Source organism: Medicago sativa, chromosome 7 (genome assembly GCF_051527215.1).
Source record: "Medicago sativa cultivar Bolivia chromosome 7, Bolivia_mono, whole genome shotgun sequence".
Classification (NCBI taxonomy): Eukaryota; Viridiplantae; Streptophyta; class Magnoliopsida; order Fabales; family Fabaceae; genus Medicago; species Medicago sativa.
This window is the reverse complement of record NC_140755.1, coordinates 96,896,026-96,919,543: the sequence shown is the minus strand read 5'-3', so window position 1 is coordinate 96,919,543 and position 23,518 is coordinate 96,896,026. Positions and strand designations below refer to the sequence as shown.

At 33.9% G+C, this 23,518-nt stretch overlaps 2 protein-coding genes and 1 pseudogene across 3 annotated transcripts; 1 reads left to right on the top strand and 2 right to left on the bottom strand.

The window, feature by feature from the left end:
- Nucleotides 1-6,380: 6,380 nt before the first annotated feature.
- On the bottom strand, nt 6,381-10,910 carry LOC146910812 (uncharacterized). 2 transcript variants are annotated; one of them, XM_085727770.1, is made up of 7 exons: nt 10,226-10,910; nt 9,632-9,746; nt 9,187-9,483; nt 8,859-9,037; nt 7,477-7,591; nt 7,137-7,241; nt 6,381-6,943 (listed from the first exon to the last, which is right to left on the bottom strand). In XM_085727770.1, the coding sequence occupies exons 1-7, from the start codon at nt 10,405-10,407 to the stop codon at nt 6,704-6,706; spliced, it is 1,233 nt and encodes a 410-aa protein (XP_085583896.1). In that variant the 5' UTR covers nt 10,408-10,910; the 3' UTR covers nt 6,381-6,703. The 2 variants fall into 2 exon arrangements, with proteins under 2 accessions (XP_085583896.1, XP_085583897.1); XM_085727771.1 differs by having other exon boundaries at nt 7,149-7,241; nt 10,226-10,776.
- Nucleotides 10,911-12,313: 1,403 nt separating this feature from the next.
- LOC146910811 (uncharacterized) lies at nt 12,314-18,647 on the bottom strand. Its single transcript, XM_085729467.1, has 6 exons — nt 18,552-18,647; nt 14,105-14,108; nt 13,924-13,994; nt 13,401-13,582; nt 12,710-13,012; nt 12,314-12,537 (listed from the first exon to the last, which is right to left on the bottom strand). The coding sequence occupies exons 1-5, from the start codon at nt 18,645-18,647 to the stop codon at nt 12,712-12,714; spliced, it is 654 nt and encodes a 217-aa protein (XP_085585593.1). The 3' UTR covers nt 12,314-12,537; nt 12,710-12,711.
- Nucleotides 18,648-19,911: 1,264 nt separating this feature from the next.
- On the top strand, nt 19,912-21,496 carry LOC146910810 (uncharacterized; annotated as a pseudogene).
- Nucleotides 21,497-23,518: the final 2,022 nt, after the last annotated feature.

The window sequence follows — 23,518 nt, the reverse complement described above, 5'->3', positions numbered from 1 at the left end:
GGTGTTACATAACATTGTTTTGCAGGTTGATGTCACTGATTCGTGGAGATGGCTTTTAGACCCTGTGCACGGTTATTCGGTGCGGGAATCCTATCGCTTTCTCACAACTTCAGGTGAGCAGGTGGATAGGAGTCTTGTGGATGATGTATGGCATAGGAACATCCCTGAGAAAGTTTCTTTGTTCGTGTGGCGTCTACTACGTAACCGGCTTCCATCAAAAGATAATCTTGTGCGGCGGAATATCCTTCATGCGAACGACTTGGCTTGTGCAACCGGGTGTGGAGCTTCCGAAACAGCTAAACATATATTCCTTGATTGCGAGTTGTCCTACTCTTTGTGGCTTCTTGTTTGGAATTGGATAGGGATCTCGGTGGTTGCTCCTTGTCAGATTCGTGATCATTTCATCCAGCTTTCCTTCATGGCAGGGATGCCGCGTGGTACTCACTCGTTCTTTAAGGTTATATGGTTTGCTTGCGTTTGGGTAATTTGGAAGGAACGTAATAACCATATCTTCAACAATATGGTGTCTACTCCTTTGGTTCTCTTTGAGCGAGTCAAATTACTCTCTTTTTTGTGGTTGAAAGCTAAACAGGCATCCTTTTATTATTGTTATCATGATTGGTGGAGACATCCACTACCTTGTATGGGTGTCCACTGACTGTTGTCTATTATGCTTGTCTCTTGTTGTTGGCTCCTTGTGTCTGTAAACTTTGATTGGTGGTGCTCTTTGCACTCCTTGTGCATGGAGCTTCACTGTTGTTGTTAATATATATGACATTTTGATTTGTGCAAAAAAAAAAGGAGCAATTTGAAATTTTTATCATCCCCCTATATATTTAACGATGATGATATCATTATTTAATCACTCAACTGGTAAGTGGCGAACAATTCAATCATTCATATTTATAAAATAGAAAATCTCTCTATATATAAACAAGGTAATTCTAATTATGAAAATTTCCATATGACTTCTCCACGACCACAAGATTTGATGCATATATCCATTGTACCAAATTACCATCAAAGTGTCATGAAACATGGCATCATGGAAAAGATAAAGGCAAAGCTTCAAACTCTTGTTTATTGATAACAATGAAAATATTATAAGTGAAGAGATAAGTACAATTTGAATACATTATTTATACATGCACTAAGTAATAACCAACTATAGTAACTAACCTACTATATCTCCGGTAGAAATAAGCTCTAGCATCCATATGAACCACATTGATAACCAAATTTGAAATCAATTTGACAGTCTACCAGCATACATCTACTCCAAATGTGTTTTTGAAAATAAGTGTTTCACTCCGACTCTATACATTCATTCCGCGGCGAAGCTAACAATAATTTCATGAGATGGCCACATCAAGAAAAATAAAATATTTTTTTAAAACTGATAGTAAATTTAGCCAATAAGCAAAAAAAAAAAAATTCACAATAATTATTACTCATATAAAATGTGGTTAATAGAGTGTGTGAAATTTGTTTGGGGTCAATAGTGATATATATATATATATATATATATATATATATATATATATATATATATATATATATATATATATATATATATATGGGGGCTGTTAACTTGCACCCACCTAAAAACACTAAGGTGCAAGTTAACAAGCTGCACCTACTTGTACTTTACTAAAACACCCTTTTGTCTCTATTAAACTTTATTTTAATTAAAAGGACATTTTTGTAAATAGCATAAATAATATTTGTTTATAATAGAAAAACATGGGTGTTTTGGTAAATAACTAGTAGGTGCAGCTTGTTAACTTGCACCTTAGTGTTTTTAGGTGGGTGCAAGTTAACAACCCCCTATATATATATATATATATATATATATATATATATATATATATATATATATATATATATATATATATATTTTCCTTTCGGGAGGAAGAGATTGTTGTTGTTGTCGTCATATTTTCACAGTCAATCAAAGAATATAATATAGTTTTGTTATGTATATTCCATCCTCCGAGTCCTAGAAAATGGGATCCAATTAGGTAACCCGTTTTCGATCGAAAGCAAGTAAAGTTACACAAAAATTATCCACCCAAAGTCATTAGGGGTAGCTTAATATAAAAATATACCACTAGAATGAAAGCAATAGCCCATCACATGATAAGAAGAAGAAAGAAACCCTAACTTTTACTCTATAATGAGAATTTTTTTTTCTTCTGCCCCTATCACCAAAAAAATTGATACGTCTGCCCTTAGTTAAAAATTATTGTTGCAAATGCCCCTGTTCTTCGTTTAAGTTGGCGAGCATGACCATTTTTCAACATCTTGCAGGCTTTTTTCTGCAATTCTATACCGCTCTACATTTTAGTTGGCGAGCATAATTTATTTTTTATTGTTTTCTTCATGTTCTTTATTTTAAATGGCGACCATGCCATATTGAATAAAAAAATTCACATAGTTACTAATATATTATTGCTAACAAATGGTAATATCACTAAGTGGTATTGGTGGAGACGGGACGTGCATGGGCAATCCCCTCCTTGAGCTACACTTGGCTTGGCTTCCATGCAATTTCTCAAACTTAAGTTTATGTGTGCTTCATTATTTTTTTATGTGCTTCATTTGGATTCTCATAATATGGCATGCTCGCCATTTAATCTAAAATGGCTAGTTCGCCATTTAAAATAAAGAACATGAAGGAAGAAACAAAAAGAAATTATGCTCGTCAACTGAAATGTAGAGCAGTACAGAAGCTCAGAAAAAAGCCTGCAGGATGTTGAAAAAATGGTCATGCTCGCCAATTTAAATGAAGAACAGGGCATTTGTAACAATAATTTTCAACTAGAGGCAGACATATCAATTTTTTTGGTGATAGGGGCAGAAGAAAAAAAAATTTCCTATAATGATCACGTGCAGTAAGACATGACATGATAAGAAGAAGAACGAAACCCTAACTTTTACTCTATAATGATCACGTGCAGTACAGACGTGGAAGACGAACAGAACCGTCACGGGATAAAGGAAAGGTCGCCGGACAAAATGCACAATCCAAAAAAAACATTGATTTGAATTTCCGTACAAGAGTCTGATTCTAATGTGCAGTAAAAAAGGATGGCTCAGCTAGTATACAAATAGGAGGGAAGAAGTAGCTATTAGCAATGAATTTCTGAGAGCATACGCAAGAAGCGATTGAGATTTGGGAAGGAAGAGGATGCAATCAGAGAAGTTCGATCGGATATTGCAGTGGCGGAAGGGAAGGACACGGAATGATAGTGACTAGTGAGTGGGTGTGAGACCTAGTCTTGAATTGAGTTGATTTTCCTCACAGTGACAAGATAATGGCAAAGATGGAGATCATACCCATTAGTGCTCGAGAGAGAGAGCGAAGTCAATTGCGGTGATCAACGGTGTGGTTCGTGAGAGAGAGAGAGAATGAGGCCGTAAATATTAGGGTTTATTTGATTTTGAGGGTTTCTATTTTTATTTTTTTTTAAGGAAAAATGGGGTGCTATATAATTATTACAAACACTTTACGACAATTTTTTGTTTTTTTTAAATAACTTTATGACAACTTTTTGACAACTCTCTTTTATATTCATTTTTATTTTCTCTCTTCCTTTTTCTCTCTTATTTCAAGTGTATTCGTCACGGTAAGTGTATTGGCGACTTTGAGTTTTTTGGTTGCTATCGGCATGAATTTCACCTAATAAGAGATAATGTTAGAGAGTGTTGGAAAGAAAGTGTCTATAATATTTTGGGTTAAATATGTTTTTGGTCCCTATAAAATTGGAAACTTCTAAGTTTAGTCCTTACTGAATTTTAATGATTTTTTAGTCCTTACAAAAAAAAAACTTCTAATTTTAGTCCTTGCTAAAACAAAGTTTGTTTAACTATCCTTAAACTATTAAATATTTGAACGATTTTTTTTTAGACAAGTTTAGAAAACTATGAAAGGTTCATTTACTAAAATTTAGAATTTTTTAACAAGAAAATAATTAAATATGAATTTTTTAAAACGACGAAAATTAAAGATAAAAGTAACAAAATCTGGACGTAGAAATCAAATTTTGTGACAATTTTTTGCAGAGGAACTTTTAGTAATGTTCTTAACATGTCTGCGAAAAAATTGTTCAAAAACTCAAGAGTTTAAGCATAAATTAAACAAATTTGATTTGAGTAGGAACTAATACTGAGTGCAGAATTTCTTTTAGGGACTAAAAGAACTATTAAAATTAAGTAAGGACTAAACTTAAAAAGTCCTAATTTTATAGGGACCAAAAATATATTTAACCCTAATATTTTTACTTGTTTTAATGTATTAATTCGATAGATGAATGATTAAAATAAAAAAGCCAAGCCCTAGTTATTTTAGTTAGAAAAACTCCACATTCTCTCTAAGTTTTCTTTCTCCTTCACTCATTGAGGAGGGATGATTTTAGATCATTTTTGACATAGAAACACAACTCTGCATCTTTTTCACTTTTTTTTTTCAATCTAAATAAGTGATTTTCTCATGTATCAAATTTTTCCTTCGTGTTTTTTTCTTCGTGATTTCGTTGTATGAATGCGGCGTTGTGTTGTTCGTCGTCTTGTGAGGTGTTGTTTAATTTTGTGCCTTGTTGGAGTATTAATTTTTATTTCTATTGAAATAATAACTTCAATAAATTATAGCTTCAATCAATGATTTGAGCGTCAACGTTGCAGATCCAGTTGTCTGCTATTAACATGGATGGTTGAGTTTGTTCGCAAATTCACCCTTTAAGTTTTTAGCAAAGTTGAACATTTGGATATATCTTATATATTATATTGATTTGAATAAATGAATATCGTTTTGTTTTTGTCAAAAACAAAATTACTTTGATGAGAGACAAAAGGAGTTGGTTAGGCTCTTGAATATATTATATTGTCTGTGTGCGGTGTTGTTTGATTTTGCGTCTTGTTGCAGTGTTCATTTTAGTTCCTATTGAAAGACTGACTTCAATAAATTATTGATTCAATCAATAACTTGGGAGTCAATGTTGCAAATCGGAAGCATGAATATTCTAACCACTTAGATTTTTTTTCTCTCAATTTTTTTCCCCTTTTCAAACAAAATGGCTGAGCCACACAATGTGATCAACTAGGTCCAACTTCACATGTCATGGATATTACACTTTTAATGTTTTACCAATACTTCATTTTGGCAGCAGATAATACTTCACCATTGCTTCATGTTGTACTGATTTTAACAAACATTTTGAGCTCATTCATTTATCAAATTCAGATGCCTAGTTCCATAATTTTCTAGACAACAAAAATAATTTGAGGAGTATAGATACCAAATAGATACACAATACAATCACAACTTTTTCATTTCATTTTAAAGATTCTCATCAAATCAATATTGCCATGTTTGTATAAAAAGTAAAGCAAACAAGGAAAAATATAAAGAAGGAAAAAAATTGGCAAACACCTAATATACAAAACTTAATTAATTTTACTCATATTTAATGAAACTGCAACAAAGAAAATAAAAGCTAACAATAGTTATTTATAAAAATTGAGCTCTAAGGAGTTTTTAGAAGTCAAATTTATCCATAATTGACACTAAACTAAATAGATTATCAATATTTTTATAATATCTCTGTTTTAACCAACAAAATTGTTTGGAGTGGCCAAATAATATCTTTATGGGGTAGCTACATATATACCTAAGTTAAATATTTAAGATATTTTTTTTCCCATGAGCGGAACGAAATTAAACAAACTTAAATTAACAGTGCTCAAAACGATTGTGGGTGCTAGCATAAAGTTGATCAAATTAAAATATTCCTATTAAGACAAATTCTATATTGGCAAAATTGAGGCTGGGAAAGAGAATAAACATTCATACACTTATGTAGTCAATGAAATTGGTAACAAAATGCATATAGTAAAATACAGAATAATAAATAAATACGGAAAACATAACCCATCGATAACAAAATAAACGTAAAACATGAAGGACTTATGGGTTAATGGCAGTTGACGTGATAAAATAAAAAGGGTAAAAAAAACTAATTATATTATATTATATTATTATAAAACTTCATTCCATTACATACACTCCAAATTGGGGGAAAGTGCAAATTGAAGGAAACAGTGGTATGCGATGGAACAAATTCTATCATGTTCCATGCCAGTAAGTAGGCAGAGAAAGCCGCACATATAAAATTGTGTTGGCTGGTTTAATGTAATGAGTAATATTTTTCGTGAATGAGTCTTGTCGAAAATTCGGAAGTCTGATCATTGAAAATGATTCTTCCCAAATTAAATGCATGCACACTGACAAATCTCAATGGCGATGAACTATTGAGGGCCATCGATGGTGAATATTCGAAACTATAAACCCGATATGTGTGAAATGCTTGCAAAGGAAAAGATAGTGCAAAGAAAAACTTCCTTATTCATATATCTCGACCTAATTCTCATATCTTGTGGTGCTACGTAAAAAAGTAAATTTACAATACAAAGAATCACTTTGTTGAATGATAAAGGTAAAAATTGAAATTCCATTTGTCTTGAATTTTTGCTATGATAAGGCAAAGGCAAAAAGAAAAGTGGATTAAAAAAGCATGATTTTAAACTGTGTTTTTAATATACATTTCAAGGATAATACTCCTTATTCTGTACCATGTTTTGGAGCATGGTAGGAAGAAATTGTCAAATTGTCATTGACGACTAAATCTTTGGTGCCAGATTTTTGTCAATGGACGTCATTTTTTACAGGTGTTTGCACATTTTCAACATCAACTGCAATGGCACTCTGGGAAACATCAACTGCCTCATCTTTCAATTGATTACTCTCCGTCAAAGCAGGAGTTCGAGAAGGAAGTGCCACGATTACTTGTTTAATTAATGTTTGTTTTGGAGGAGGCTCAACATGATCACCAGTGGGAAAGGTGGTTGCTGGAATATCCTTGGGAGTTTTAGTTTGTAACACCTTCTGCAAAAAAGAAAGACACGCAATGAATTGACAATTCCTAGTAAAGAAGGGAAAGAGTTATAAGCCTAATCACGTTATATCTTTGGGGAATGCAAGAATAGAGGTTTCACAACAGCAATGGCCTGAAATTCACCAAATGGGAGAGTGAAAAATATGCAGAAACAGAAAATAAGAGTAATGTGTTACAACACACCTTGGTGCTTACAGCTTTGTGAGCTTTGGAACTTGCAAGCATAGTTGCTCGTTGGAGGAAATTAGATAAGCGACTCTCTAGGGTACCCAAGTTCATGTACTCCTCCTACAATATGAGTCAAAAACATTGTCAACACAATAATAGTCTTTGAAATTAAGGAGGAGGAAGTATGAAGGCACCTTGTTATTTTTAACTTATAGAATCATAAATCTTGAGGACTGACAATTAAAATTAAGGAAGACTTAAATCCCTCCCAATAGTGAAAAGAAAATTAAAATTAAGGAAGACTTAAATCCCTCCAAATAGTGAAAAGAAAATGAAAATGAGATCCAGGAAAAACCATAGTGAGAGAAGCTTTTAACATGCCCTCCTCCAAGCGTTTTGAAAGATCCTTAATCCTCCTTCTCTGCATTTCATTAGTTGGTTGTTGATGCCGTTGCATTAAGATCACAAAGCTGAAAGGTATAATGTAAAATATCTATTATTGCTGATCGACAAGAATGAAAAAGAATACCATGATATATCGTATGCATACATTATATTGTATCTGAGTCAAAAAAACAAAAGCAGGTAGAACACCCGTGGACAGAGTAATCTAATTGGCTTAATGACATATATACTGCAGCGATCCTAATCCTAGTAGTTAAAATTAAAATGAAAATTAAGATCCTTAAAATGAGAGAAGTTTTTAACATGCCCTCCTCCGAGCGTTTTGAAAGATCCTTAATCCTCCTTCTCTGCATTTCATTAGTTGGTTGTTGATGCCGTTGCATTAAGATCACAAAGCTAGAAGGTAAAATGAAAAATATCTATTATTGCTGATCGACAAGAATGAAAAAGAATACCATGATATATCTTATGCACACATTATATTGTATCTGAGTCAAAAAACAAATACATGTAGAATGAATACCCATATGGACAAAGAGTAATCTAATTGACTTAAGGACATATATGCTGCAGTGATCCTAATCAACAACTTTGATAGAATGGCCTCACAAGTTCAAAGGTAAGCAATAACTATATAGCGGAAGACAAATAAATGTGCCTCAATGTTGTCAAGCAAATCGCAAATACCAACTCTAAACACTACATATTTTACAATCTGAATTAAAAATTTAAACCGAATAAATGGTTATATCTTAGCATACATATTCAGATAAGCAGTAGTAAAAGTGATCCACAAAGCATTGGGACAGGTAACATATAAAATTATATATTTACAATGACCGAGTGCCAAAAATTGTTTTCCTTTCCCATTTTTTCTATATAAATCCAACTATTCATTTCAAACCAATTTGTAACATATGCTGGCTTCCAAGATTAAGATTACATTTTCATGTCAATGGGTAGTTTCAAGAAAATATGAATCCACAAGTATTACACCAATTGATAAGATTCCACATTAGGCTTAATATAGTCAAGTTATCCCCTAAGGCTTTGTTTGCGAGTTTAGAGATAAGGCCTTTGTAAAATAGGTAATATTGAGAAAGGAGGGTTTGGAGGGGGGGTATATTTCTTCATAACACAATCCCTCCAGAACCCTCTTCCAATATAATTTTTGAATTCCCCTAAATGAGGATGATCTTGTATCATGAAGATCCCCCCTATTTCTTCCACTTGCTCTTTCCTTTTTCCAAACCCTCCCCTCCCTTCCTCACCAAACTCACAAACAAAGCCTAAAGGAATGTAATATGGTTAAACAAACAAATAGTAACTTACATCCTCTCTTGAATAAATGAGCGTGCTCTAAGCAATTCTTCAGGGTCCATATTAATCGTTGATCCGCCTAAAGATGGCATCTGTGTTGGGAGGACATTCCCATTCAGTTGGGTTTGTCCAGGGAACTCAGATCCTGCTTGATTGGGTACCTCTCCGGATATCTTCCCTGGAACATGTTCCTGTAGTTTCATATTTATTATTCAATAGTGTAAAAAATAGAGAAATTATATATGTACAATACTACAACCATAATTTGTCCAAAAAAATGGTTGTTCAAATAACATACCTCAAAAGATATGCAGAAACAGAAAATAAAGAGTATACTTACATCTTTGTGATCTTTGGAACTGCCAAGCATGCCACCTGCTGGTAACATATTTACACCATTGAAAGAGGTTGATACTATGCGATTACACCCACTGGAAGAAATCCTCGAGGCGTCTATAGAGGATGCAACCGCCATGCTTGAATTTGAACCATGCGACATATCAGGGGTTGGTGTCATTGTACCCATGGGAGAAGAGCTAACAAGCTGGGGATTCTGTTTGTTGTGATTATGCATAGCTTCTTGTCGGAGGAAATTAGTTAAACGACTCTCTAGTGTATCCAAGTTCATGTAGTCCTCCTAAAAGACGAGTCCAAAACATTGTCAACAGAATAATAGTCTTTGAAATTTACTTCTAGAATCATAAATCTTGAGTATTTAAAAATTAAGGAAGATTTAAATCCCTCCCAATAGTGAAAAGAAAATTAACATGGGATCCAGAAAAAACCTTAGAGAGAGAATCTTTTAACAAGCCCTCCTCCAGGCGTTTTGAAAGATCCTTGATCCTCCTTTTCTGCATTTCACTAACTGGTTGTGCATGCCGTTGCAATAACATCTCATAGCTGGAAAGTAAAATGTAAAATATCTATTATTGCTGTCAAGTAAAATCGACAAGAATGAAAAAGAATACCGTGATATATCTTATGCACATATTATATCGTATCTTCGTAAAAATAACCAAAGCATGTGGAACACACATAGACAGAGATTAATATAATCGACTTAATTAATGACATATGTACTGTAGTAATCCAAATCAATAACTTTGATAGAATGGCTTGCCAAGTTCAAAGATAAGCAATAACTATATAGAGGCAGAAAAAGAAATGCGCCTCAATGTCGTCAAGCAAGTCGCAAAAATACCAACTATAAACACTACATATAATCACAATCTGAGTAAAAAATTTAAAACGATTAAATGGTTATATTTATATCTTCCAAGATTAAGATTACATTTTCATGCCAATAGTTAGTTTCAAGAAAATATCAATCTCCAAATATTACACCCATTGACAAGTTAAACAAACAAATAGTAACTTACATCCTATCTCGGATAAGTGCGCGTGCTCTAAGAAATTCCGTATTAATTGTTGATCGGCCTAAAGATGGCATCTGTGATGGGAGGGCATTCCCATTCAGTTGGGTCTGTCCAGGCAACTGAGACCCTGCTTGATTGGGTACCTGTCCAGATATGTGCCCTGGAATATCTGTCTGTTGATTCATATTAATTCTTCACCAGTATCAGACTCTGCGCAAATTCAACAATGCCTAAATCCAAGGATTACACCATCAGCTGCTTCATGTGAAAATTCAACGTCAAAATCAATTTAAATGTCAATATAAAGTGAACAATTTAATTTAAGGTGCTAATAAAAAGTATTAAGAAGATTGCACCAATAAAAAAGTACTAAGAAAAAACCTATAATCAGAATATATACAAATTTTCTAAAAGAGGCTAAACGGATTCCCTATGGTTTTGTTGTGATGGATGATTGAAAGAGTAGATATATAACATACAAATTCAATCAATTATGCGTAACTATTATTAGGAAACCTAGATATTGAATGAATCAAAGGAACAAATGCATGTTACGGTACTAAACGGGAGTGTAAAATTGTATACAAAATCTGAAAAGGAACTATGAAAACAAAATTAGCGACGACAAAGATTGACCATGCTTTTGCCGTGGAGAAAGAGAGAAAGACACGTACCAAAACTTTGTGTTACTCGCTTGATCTTGTGTGTCGTTTTTGGTGTACAAGTTAATTGCACGTCTTGTTATTTACTACAATAATTCTTTTCAATAAATCTGATTAATTTTTTTTGTCAAGTAATCTCCTGAGTGGCTAGAATTCACCTTTTCAGGGTGAATAAGTGGGGTGTCTTTATGCATCTAGTGTTGTCCTCCTAATACAGGCAGAATAAAGTGCAAGTTTGAAGAAACCGACCGAGACGTAGTTGAAGTGCAATGTGGACGTCGCGTTCAATGACCGTAATCATATTACATCTTTTGCGTGTTGTGTTAGAGACTCCCGTGGGCAACTTATTCAGGCTCAAACGAAATGGCAGCGGGCAAATATGACTGTTTTGGAGGGGGAGGCAGTAGCCTTACTCGAGTCCCTTCACTTTGTTGATGCTAACAGATGGAACCGGGTTGTCTTCGAATCCGACTCATCTACTCTAGTACAAGCTCTATCGTCTCCGGGCCATGGTGATTCGGAATTCTATGCTATTGTTTCTAGTATTAGTCATCAATTATCTTTACATTACAACTTCAAGCGAACATAGCTAGGGCGGCATGTTCTTGGGCTAGTCACCATATTTTTAATTCTTATACTTCTTTGAACATTGGTTTATTAATGATAATAGTTAAATTTGTTTCTGTCAAAAAAAAAAAAAGTGGGGTGTCCGGGGTTCGAACCCCGACCCCTATATATAATAATGCATGTCCTTGCCAACTGAGCTATACAAAATCTGATTAATTTATTCCCTAAAAAAAATCTGATTAATTTATATGTATTTGGAAAATTCGGTTGTTATCTATGCTTTACCCTTTTTTTTTTTTTAGGAAATCTATACTATACTATATATCTGTACCATATATGTAAAGAAAATAGTAGCTTTTTTTTAGAGGATTTTCGGGTTGACTTTCTTTTATTTCAATTATATTTTTAAACAATTTTTTATTTATAATAATGTTATATCTAGGGGTGGGCATCAGGCGGGTTTGGGCGGGTTCGGGCTCAAACCTCCCACCCAGCCCAACCCGTGGGTGTAGAACACACACCCATTTCTGCCCAAAAAATGGTCTCGGATTGGACGGGTTCGGGTGAATCGGGTTACGGGTCAAACGGTTGGGCCTAAACGGGTTGGACCAATTACTGGGCCGTTCAACCATTTCTGGCCCAATCAATTTTGCTGCGATTTTTTTTTATTTCACGGTAATTGACCATTTTTTTGTTAATTTTAATGGGCCATTTAGAAATTTCTGCCCATTAAATTTTATAGTGTTTCACTTTGTCTTGTACTGAGCCATTTTTTATGTTTATTTAACTTGGATTATGTTGTCATAAATAAGTAAAAAAAATTCTTTCAAAAATCTTGTTAAATGGGGATGATGATGTCCCATTTTCCCATTTGATGTCCCTTAGCTGTCATATGATTAAAATTAAATTTAACTTACAAAACCAATAAAAATAAGTTTAAAAATATACATATTCCTAATAAAAAACTTAATACAGTGCTCATGAAAATAATAACAGTGAAACTGGATCTGGATATATAATAATAACTCCTTTATATATCTTGATCCACAATAGATCAAGATACATTATCACAGTAATATTGTTAACCTGTGAAAAAAATACATAAAATATACATTAGTAACTAATAAATCAAAGCCACAAAATATAACAATATAGCAAACTAAAATCAAAGCAACTATCAAAACAGAGAGTAAACATAGAATAAATCAAATACAAAGTTACAACAAAAATACTAAATCAGTATGTTAAAAAAAACTACCTTTATCTTTTTGGACATATCATCATATGTTTAAGCATGTTGTTAGTTGGATGGCTAGAACTATTTGACATAAAAGAAGTGAAACAGAAGTTACAAAAGGCAGCGTCTTTTTTCTTCGTAAAATGTCTCCAAGTCATTGAAGGATGTCTAGCATGGTTTCTTTTCTTTAGATTTAGCACTAACTCAGCATGTTCAGGTCCTTGGCTATGTACGAACTCAGCAGCCTCAACTTCTTGTGTTCTAGCAACTTGAATTGAAATTTGAGGAAAATGATTCACACTAGTGGTACCACTTCCCATGTGTCTAAAAAAACAAAATAAATAACAGACCATTAGGATAAGAAATAAACAAATAAACAATGAATTCAAAGGAAGAAGTATAAGCATCAACAAAATATGCATAAACTCAACAAAGTATGCATCAAAGACATGGATAAAAACTCAACAAACATAAGTATTAACAAGTCAGAAGCTATGTGCATCAAAAACATGGATAAACTCAACAAAATATGCATCAAAAACATGGATAAACTCAACAAACATAAGCATTAACAAGTTAGAAGCCATAGCAATTAATAATAAACTCAACAAAATATGCATCAAACCAAACCAATTACTAAAAAGATTAGTAAGGACAAAAACAGAGAGAAAGTGGAATTGAGTAAACTTAATATATTAAAATCCAATATTACCTCTTGAATCTAGAAAATATGCAAAGATAGAAGTTTACAAAGCTGATAAGATAGCCACTCACGGACAAAACTCTACAGAAAAAGATTAATATAACCAAGGAAAATATTAACAAATTATGTTTCACATAACATAATTGAAAGAACAACACTAAATTTTTTAGTGTAAATATGTCCTTTAAATTCTAAAACATGGGACAAAACTATATGTACCTTAAAATCTTCAGCAGATGCATAAGCAGCAGAGATGAGATTGAAACAAACGCAGACCACAGACGTGAATCATGAAACAAAAACAAAAGTAAATAGTCAGAAACACTAAATCAAAGGTTATAAAAATACAAACATTAACATTAACCAAATAGTTCCCAGGCAGCGCATTACAGAAGCATCAGCTACCTACCCCACCCTTACAAAATGATTACTGTAACATTAACCAAAACAGCAATTAAAGGCCAATGGTTGAGCACACAGTAGAACCGATGCATCATGAAACAACAACAAAAGTAAAAACAACATATCTTACCTTTAAATTTGAAGCATATGCAGAGCATGGATGTGAATCATGAAACAAAAACAAAAGCACGTGGTCAGAAACTCATAAACCCTAAATAAAAATAAAAAATTACAAAGATTAAAAACAAAATATCTAACCTTTAGATCTGAAGCATATGCAGAGCAAACAAAAAATAAAAACAGTCACTCACACTCCTAAATCGAACAAAAATAAGAAAAAATGACAAACATTAAAAAGATAAAATCTAACCTTTGATTTGAGCGTAGTAAACGACGGCGATTTAGGGTTCTACGGTGGTGTTAGTGACTGAGAGTGAGAGAGATTCAGGATCGGCCTCCATTTTTTTTTGCGTGTCTTGACAGAGAAAGACGTAAAACAAAGGGAATCAAGTTGGAAAGTGGTGATTCATGTTGGTAGGAGGATTTGATGGTGAGGTTGTGGTGGTTAGAAGCGGCGGCGACACTAGGGTTTGAAGAGGAAGGTGAAGTGAAGAGTGTGAGGCGTGTGAGAATTTTTTTTAGAACAAATGAAATGAATGAGTAAAACGACGTGTGAGGCGTGTGAAGATCTAGGGTTAGTGGAGTAGGTAAAACGACGTCGTTTTACTAATCCCATACGGGCGGGTTCGGGTACCCGCGGGTGAAGGTCCGTTACCCGCCTCCACCCATGTATACCCTTGTGAACCCGCACTTATAACCCGTTTGACCCGCAGACCCGCTTTTACCCACTCAGCTCGGGTTTTTTTTCGGTTTTTTTCGGGTTGGGCCGGGTCGCGGGTCCTTGTCCAGCCCTAACTATATCGTTGGTGTTATTATTGAAAAGATAAGAATTTTTATTATATTTGTTATATTATTGTTACCATTGAAAAAAATTAATATGGTTTGTTGAGTTTGTTATATTTGAAAGTCACAAATATCTATAAATAAATTTATATAGAATCTCGTTTGTAATTTACACGCAAATTTCTATAAAATATCGTTGATAATCTACATACGCTAGCGCAATAAAAAGAGTGGAAAGATGGACACGTGATTTTAGTTTCTTAAACAATTTTTTTTTTGTAAGACTGAATCTTATTTCTTTTGTAAATTCAAGTTTTTTTTTAACAAACTATAGATCCATGAAGCTAAAGATTCTATAAATAAAATTGTAACATTAAAAAAAATCAAGTTAAAATTAGAAGAAAAATTCTAATGGAAAAAATTGTTTTACATAGGAGAGATATAGTGTGCAAAATAGAAAGGAGTTTGTTAAAGACAGTATATCAATTGTTTGTTACGGGATGAATATATGAAATCAAATTTATTGAAAAGAGAAAATATGGTTAACAAGTCCATTTACTTTTTTTTTTAGCAAAAAAGTACATTTCCTTTAATCTATAGAAATTCTAATCATAGAAAGGAAAAATTACATTAACATCTCTTAAAGACTCTTTAAATAACACATAGACTCCTCTAGTTTCAAATTGGACACTCATTGTTTTTACTAATGACACACATCTCCCTCCACAATTAACACCGTTGACATATCTTTAAATAACTCTATTGAACAAAAAAGAAAACAGAAAAAACATATCAGTCAAAGGAAAAGAGAATATGTGGTCTACACGTCTAAAACATGGTTATCCCCACCCTAGACTACAAAAACCATGACACCACTTCTAGTACATAGACTTCTCGGTCGATCTCTGATGCGGCAGGAATTTATCTCACAGTATGGAAGTTATAAGCTGACGAATTGGTGGGGATAAATGGGAACAATGACGATAATACTCACAAGTAGAAGCGACACACAATGGTTGGGTCACAGATTCGCATAACAACTTGTTGATGTTTGTGCTAGTCTTGTGGAATTATATGTGTTCGGTGTTATTGGGTTTGTGACAGGTTTTTTTTGACATTGGGTTCAGTCTTCTTGTGAAAGGGCTTATTATAAATAGTGATTCTTATGTCATGAATGATCACTAATTCATGGTAGTAATCCAATTGCAGTGCTATTAGTGTTCCAATTTTCCCCCTTTTTTGCTATTTGTATTGTTATCTCTGAGTGATGATGTGGGTTGTTTTCTCCAGCAATGTTTATGTTTTAAAGGAAGCTAAACATGGTTAATAGTAGGGGGGGTTTGTGTCATTCAAGCAAAACTCAAGGGAGGTCTATATATTTTCTCCTATAAATTCTTATGTGACTTCCCCGCGACCACAAGGTATGAGGGGTAGAAGCCTTGAATATCTTTCCAATCAACATCATGGCTCCAAGCTATAACTATTCAGGTTATAATTAGTCCATTGTACCAACTTACCATCAAAGAAGTTAGCTCTAGCATCAACATGAACCACATTAATAACCAAACATGTGTTTGAAATCAATTAGACTATCCATCACCATATGTCTATTTCAAAATTTTAAGCGTGTATTTGAAAAATATGTTTTTTGCTCTGACTCTACATATGCTTTAAGTTTTAGGCTTAGTTTGAATATTTTAAAATGAACAGAAAGGAGGGAATGACACATAATGGAATGAAGCATTAAAATGAACACAACGTAGAGAATGAAACATAATAGAATCATTAAGCTAAGCTTACGGGAATATATATTATGTAATTATGTATTGTCCTTGCTAACTGAGCTAAGCTTACGGGAACATGCCAACACAGATTTGATCAAATTAAAATTACTCCCATTAAGACAAATTCTATATTGGCAAAATTGAGGCTGGGAAAGAGAATAAACATTTGCTATTACAGTAGAAACTCTATAAATTAATAATGTTAGGACCGGAGAAATTTATTAATTTAGAGAGTTATTAATTTATCAATAAATTAATAGTTATTAATTTAAAGAGTTTTTAAGTAATTATACTGTACATACCAAACAAAAAGGCAAATTAGTCTATGCCTCTTAGAATTACGTTGCAGCGAACCTTGAGACTCAACGTAAATTAGTAACTACTGAGTTCATATACATTGGAAATCAATAATGACTTTTGAAGTACAGTAAATGTAAACAAGAGGAACAAATGTGTTCAATAGAGTGTAATATATATTTTTTTTCAGTTTCTATGAATTATTAATTTATGATTTTCTTGGGACCGAAAATTATAAAGGGATCTCCCGAAAAATTATTATCTTATTATTTTATCGATTTTTTCAATTTTTTACATTGGCCCAAGTCGGGACCGGACAAATTTATTATTTTAGAGAGTTTATTAATTTACCGAATATTAATTTAAAGAGTTTCTACTGTATTTGATAATAACGTTCTTATATTTGAGTGAGTAGCTTAATTTCAGATTTTATAATATTTCTAAACTTATGTAATCAATGAAATTGCTAACAAACTGCATATAGCAACAAAACAAGAAATAAGCATGCACAACATACCCCCCCCCCCCCCCCCCCCCCCCCCCCCCCCACACACCCACATAACAAAATAAACATTCTTTTTTTGAATCGGCAAATATTATTAAACGTAATCCCCGCAAGACGCAGGGTATAAACGAAACAAGATACAAATGGTGCCGCATATATACGGTACACCATAACCACCTAAGAACACCCCTGAAAATAAACCCACCAAAACACATCAACACCTACAACACACTCCAAAAAAACAAACACTATAAACACGGTATCCACCACCGCCCATCGTCACTACTCACCCCTCCAAAGAACACCCTCAAAATAAAACTCCAAGGTTCTACGTTTTGAAAATATCAGTATCAAATTTGTTCAAAGAAAATATCAGTATCAAAATATTTTCATTACGGACCGAGACAATAGAATGTGTCAAAATGCAAGTGAATTTTACTACAAAGCTTCTGATTTTGAAGCACATTCCGAACTCCCTTACAATAATGATGATAAAAATTATTTCTTATTAGATGAGTATATGTCATATGATCAATAATATGCATATAGAAGCAATGATTGAAAACATTTTGAAAAGATGAGTAAGGATGAAAGAAAACACTTGAAGCTTTAACAAATAAAAGCAATGATTGAAGGAAACTATAAACCCAACATTGTGCGAAATGCTTGCAAAGAAAAAGACAATGCAAAGAGAAATTTCCTTATTCATATGTCTCAACATAATTCTCATATATTGTGGTACTACGTAAAGACAATTCAAAGGATTACTTTGTTGAATGATAAAGGTAAAAATTAAAATTCCATTTGTCTTAAATTTTTGCTCTGATAAGGCAAAGGCAAAACGAAAAGTGGATGAGAAAAGCATGATTTCTAATGGCAGAACAAGCATGTTGAAATCCTTGAAGGGAATAGTAATTCACATTATCAACAACCTTGATTTTAAACTTTGTTTCCAATTTAAATTTCTAGTAAAGAGATAATTGTAACACCTTCTGCAGAAAAAGAGACATGCAATGAATTGACAATTCCTAGTAAAGAAGGGAAATAATTATAAGCCTAATCAAGTTATATCCATAGAGAATGCAAGAATAGAGGTTTCCCAACAGCAATGGCGTGAAACAAACCAAATAGGAAAGTAAAAAATATGCTTCAATCCATAGAGAATGCAAGAATAGAGGTTTCCCAACAGCAATGGCGTGAAACAAACCAAATAGGAAAGTAAAAAATATGCAGAAACAGAAAATAAAGAGTAAATGTGTTACAGTATACCTTGGTGCTTGCATCTTTGTACGCTTCAGAACGGCCAAGCATAGCTACTCGTCGGAGGAAGTTAGTTAAACGACTCTCTAGTGAATCCAAATTCATGTAGTCCTCCTAAAATATGAGTCGAAAACATCGTCAACAGAATAATAGTCTTTGAAATTTACTTCTAGAATCATAGTAGTTAAAATTAAAATGAAAATTAAGATCCTTAAAATGAGAGAAGTTTTTAACATGCCCTCCTCCGAGCGTTTTGAAAGATCCTTAATCCTCCTTCTCTGCATTTCATTAGTTGGTTGTTGATGCCGTTGCATTAAGATCACAAAGCTAGAAGGTAAAATGAAAAATATCTATTATTGTTGATCGACAAGAATGAAAAAGAATACCATGATATATCTTATGCACACATTATATTGTATCTGAGTCAAAAAACAAATGCATGTAGAATGAATACCCATATGGACAAAGAGTAATCTAATTGACTTAAGGACATATATGTTGCAGTGATCCTAATCAATAACTTTGATAGAATGGCCTCACAAGTTCTAAGTTAAGCAATAACTATATAGCAGAAGACAAAGAAATGTGCCTCAATGTTGTCAAGCAAGTCACAAATACCACTGCAATAAACACTGCATTTTTTTACAATCTGAATAAAAAATTTAAACTGAATAAGTGGTTATATCTTAGCCTACGTATTCAGGTTAGCAGCATAAAAAGTGACTCACAAAGCACTGGGACAGCTTAAACTAAAGTATACATTTAAATCCAATTATTCATTTCATTTTGAACGAATTTATAACATAAGCTGTCATCCAAGATTAAGATTACATTTTCATGTCAATAGTTAGTTTCAAGAGAATATGAATTTCCAAGTATTACACCTATTGATAAGATTCCTTATAAGACTTAATATAGCGAACTTATTTCCTAAGGCTTTGTTTGTGAGTTTTTAAAAAAATGAATGAACAAATGGAAGAAATAGAGGACATTGTGAAAGGAGAATTTTGCGAGTTAATTTTTCTTTGTAATACAAAATTCTTCCATTTTGGAGGACTCGAAAATTGTTTGTAATGATAAACTCATAGCTCGAACCAACCCACCTAGAGTTTGAACAAGTTGAACCCCAAAACGAATTTGTTTGGGTCATTGGATTGAACGGGTCGTCCGAATATATGAACACCCTTAAATATATATCAACAAGAGTAAAAAATTAGGAAGATTTGATCTAATCTAATGGTAGAAAGACATGTCTTAAACTTGAAAGTTGACAAACACACAAATTGTGTCACATCATTAAAATTAGAGTGTTAAAATCAAATAATCGAAACTTGTAAGACTATGTGCAATGGGAGTGTTTAAACTGACAGTCAACAAGGAAAACCAGTGCAATGGCATGTTGAACCTCTGTTGAATGAACTGCTGGATGAGAGAGAGGATTAACGGATTCAACACCAATTAATCTGCCACAGAATGCCACGTGGCGGCGTGCAATTGGACCGCACAGGCGCGTGCAGCACACGCGCAGACAGCAGCGTATGAGCTGCAGACCAGCAGAGAGATGGATTGCTTTTTGGATAAGCCTGCACACGTGTCACGTTCTGATTGGTCACGCAGATTTTATGATTTTAATTTTTTAAATCAATTATTTCGATGAAAAATAATTATAAAAAAAAAAAAAATACCAAAATTCATGAATTTTTTTCCTCTATAAATAGAGACTTGGTTCATTTGATTTGGACACAGAAAAAAAAACCAAGTTTTTCACTATCTTCATCTCATTATTATCTTTCTATTAGCAAACTAAGTGAAGTTTTAATCTTCTTTTTTGTGAAATGGATCCCAATAATAACCCTTTCAACAGCCAAAATTATTCTAATTTCCCATTTAACTACGAAAATCCCAACAATCATCCAAATCCAAATCTATTTTTCAACCAACGTCCTCAAAACATACCTCAAAACGTACCTAATTTTGGTTTTACACCAAATTTCAACCAGTCATCCTCTGTTCCAAACTTTCATGGATATTATGGATCGATGATGAGATATCCATCTCAAACACCCCCGTTTCATGGTTATATGCCAATGGAGAATGAAAATTTTCCCAGTGGTAGTGCATCTCAATATCCTGAATTTTCAACACAAATAACTCCTGGTGGCATGGCAGTTGCTGATGAAGGCACTGAAGATTCAACTCCTAAGAGCAAGAAAAGTAAGGAACCAGCATGGAACACTCAACAAAATTTGGTGCTAATTAGTGCATGGATTAAATATGGAACAAGCAGTGTTGTTGGGAGAAACCAGAGAGGAGAAACATATTGGGGTAAAATTGCTGAGTATTGTAATGAGTATTGCTCATTTGATTCTCCCCGTGATCTAGTTGCATGTCGAAACCGTTTTAATTACATGAACAAAGTAATAAATAAATAGGTTGGTGCTTATGATGCCGCTAAGCGTTTGCAAGGAAGCGGTTGGTCGGAAGATGATGTGGAGGCAAAAGCCCAGGAATTATATGCATGTGGGAAGAATGTTCAGTTTACTTTAAAGGAAGAATGGCGCGCTCTCCGTGATCAACCACGTTATGTTAGTCAAGTAGGAGGAAATGTTGGCTCAGGAAGTAGTGGATCTAAGAGATCTCACGATGACTCTGTAGGATCTAGTGCTCGTCCAATGGGTAGGGAGGCAGCTAAAAAAAAAGGAAAAAAGCAAAGCAAGGACGCTGCCTTGGAGGAGGAGAAAAATGAGTGGGTTAAATTCAAAGAAATGAAGGTGCAAGAGATTGAACACTTGAAAGAGTACACTGCAGAAATGAAAGAGTACACTGCAGTGCAACAAGAGAAAAATAGATTGAAGAAAATGAAATTGTACATAAAGTTAAGTTCCCAAGAGCATCTCAATGACAGGAAAAAAGAAATGTTGGAAAACTTGGAGCGTGAGCTGTATGGAAATTAATTTCACTGTAATATTTGTTTGTATTCGGTCAAAATTGTCAGTGTTGTCTAGTCCCCAATGTTTACTTTAAATAATTGTCAGTGTTGTCTAGTCCCCAATGTTTACTTTAAATAATTGTCAGTGTTGTCTAGTCCCCAATGTTTACTTTAAATAATTATGCATACTATGCATACGTGACTTTAATTTCACAGAGCACATGGTATTCATCACTATTTGCTTTACACATACTATGCATACTTGAATTTAATTTCACAGCCCATGGTATTCCAAACTACTTGTTTTACACATACTATGCATCACAGCCCATGGTATTCCTCAGTACTATATTCTATATTTTATCATCACTGTCCACCACACATATTCTATATATAGGGACTCAGAGCTACTTCCAATATCACAAAAAATTATCATATTTACTTCCAATATCGCAAATTGCATTTAGATCTACTTCCAATATCACAAATCTTATTCATATCTACTTCCAATATCACCAAAAATTATCAATGGATCCTTATGATTTCACAGCCTACTTCAAAAACCGTGATGCTGAAGACACTTATATCGTCAACCGATTTATTCAGCGTCGAAAACAAATAGAGGAAGGTAGTGGATCTCGTAGTAGAAAATATTCAAATAGAGATCATTCAGCGGCAAACCAAAGACTCATTGACGACTACTTTGCCAATGAGCCTACATATGACGATGCAATGTTTCGTCGTCGGTTCCGGATGCAAAAACACGTTTTCCTTCGAATCGTTGGAGACCTTTCAAGTAGTGATAACTACTTCACCCAGCGAGTTGATGCCACTGACAAAGAAGGTATATCACCCTTAGCAAAATGTACAACTGCAATGCGAATGTTAGCATATGGTGTGGCAGCAGATGCGGTCGATGAATACATCAAAATAGGAGGTACTACAGCATTGGAGTGCTTACGTAGATTCTGTAAAGGAATCATACGATTGTATGAGGCAGTGTACCTGAGAGCACCAACCCAAGATGACCTTCAAAGAATACTACATGTTAGTGAAATGCGGGGGTTCCCAGGGATGATCGGGAGTATTGACTGCATGCACTGGGAGTGGAAAAATTGTCCTAAAGCATGGGAAGGTCAATTTACTAGGGGGGATAAGGGAACCACAACAGTTATTCTTGAAGCAGTTGCATCTCATGATCTATGGATATGGCATGCCTTTTTTGGATGTCCAGGAACATTGAACGATATCAACGTTCTAGACCGGTCACCGGTGTTTGATGATGTGGAACAGGGTAAGGCTCCAAGGGTGAATTTCTTTGTGAATCAACGTCCCTATAATATGGCATACTATCTAGCTGATGGTATCTACCCTTCTTATCCAACTTTCGTCAAATCGATTAGACTTCCTCAAAGTGAACCCGATAAGTTATTTGCAAAACAACAGGAGAGCTGTAGGAAGGACATCGAACGTGCTTTTGGAGTGCTTCAAGCTCGATTTAAAATCATCCGTGAACCAGCTCGCTTGTGGGACATAGCTGATTTGGGTATCATCATGAGGTCATGCATCATATTACATAATATGATTGTTGAGGATGAACGAGATACATATGCTCAACGTTGGACTGATTTTGAGCAATCTGAGGGAAGTGGATCTAGTACACCGCAACCATACTCAACCGAGGTGTTACCCACTTTTGCAAATCATGTGCGTGCTAGATCCGAGTTGCGTGATCCAAATGTTCATCACGAATTGCAAGCAGATCTAGTGAAGCACATATGGACAAAGTTTGGAATGTTTCGTGATTGAAGATGATTTGTATCGTACTAAATAAATTGCTTGTGTGTTGTGTGTTTTTTTTTCTTGCATTTTAAGTTATTTGTGTGTTGCGTGCTTAGTTTGTTGTATTGCATTTTAAGTTAAGAAAATAAAAATAAATTATTTAAATAAATTTTGTTTTTACAAAAAAAAATGTTAAGTGTTTCTTTATTTTAATTTAATTATAATCGATAATTGTAATTTTATGTAATTATAAAAACAAAAATAT

Bases quoted from the DNA above. Each gene is read 5' to 3' on its own strand.
- LOC146910812 (XM_085727770.1), bottom strand. From the start codon at position 10,407: ATGAATCAACAGACAGATATTCCAGGGCACATATCTGGACAGGTACCC. The intron at 9,747-10,225 runs GTAAGTTACTAT...TTTACTTTCCAG, and splicing joins GCACTTATCCGAGATAGGAT to CTATGAGATGTTATTGCAAC. The intron at 7,242-7,476 runs GTTTTTCCTGGA...CTCATATTGTAG, and splicing joins TAAAAGCTTCTCTCACTATG to GAGGAGTACATGAACTTGGG.
- LOC146910811 (XM_085729467.1), bottom strand. From the start codon at position 18,647: ATGAATTTGGATTCACTAGAGAGTCGTTTAACTAACTTCCTCCGACGA. The intron at 13,583-13,923 runs GTAAGATATGTT...CCCATGTTTTAG, and splicing joins CATATGCTTCAAATTTAAAG to AATTTAAAGGACATATTTAC. The intron at 13,013-13,400 runs GTAATATTGGAT...TTGTTTTTTTAG, and splicing joins ATATTTTCTAGATTCAAGAG to ACACATGGGAAGTGGTACCA.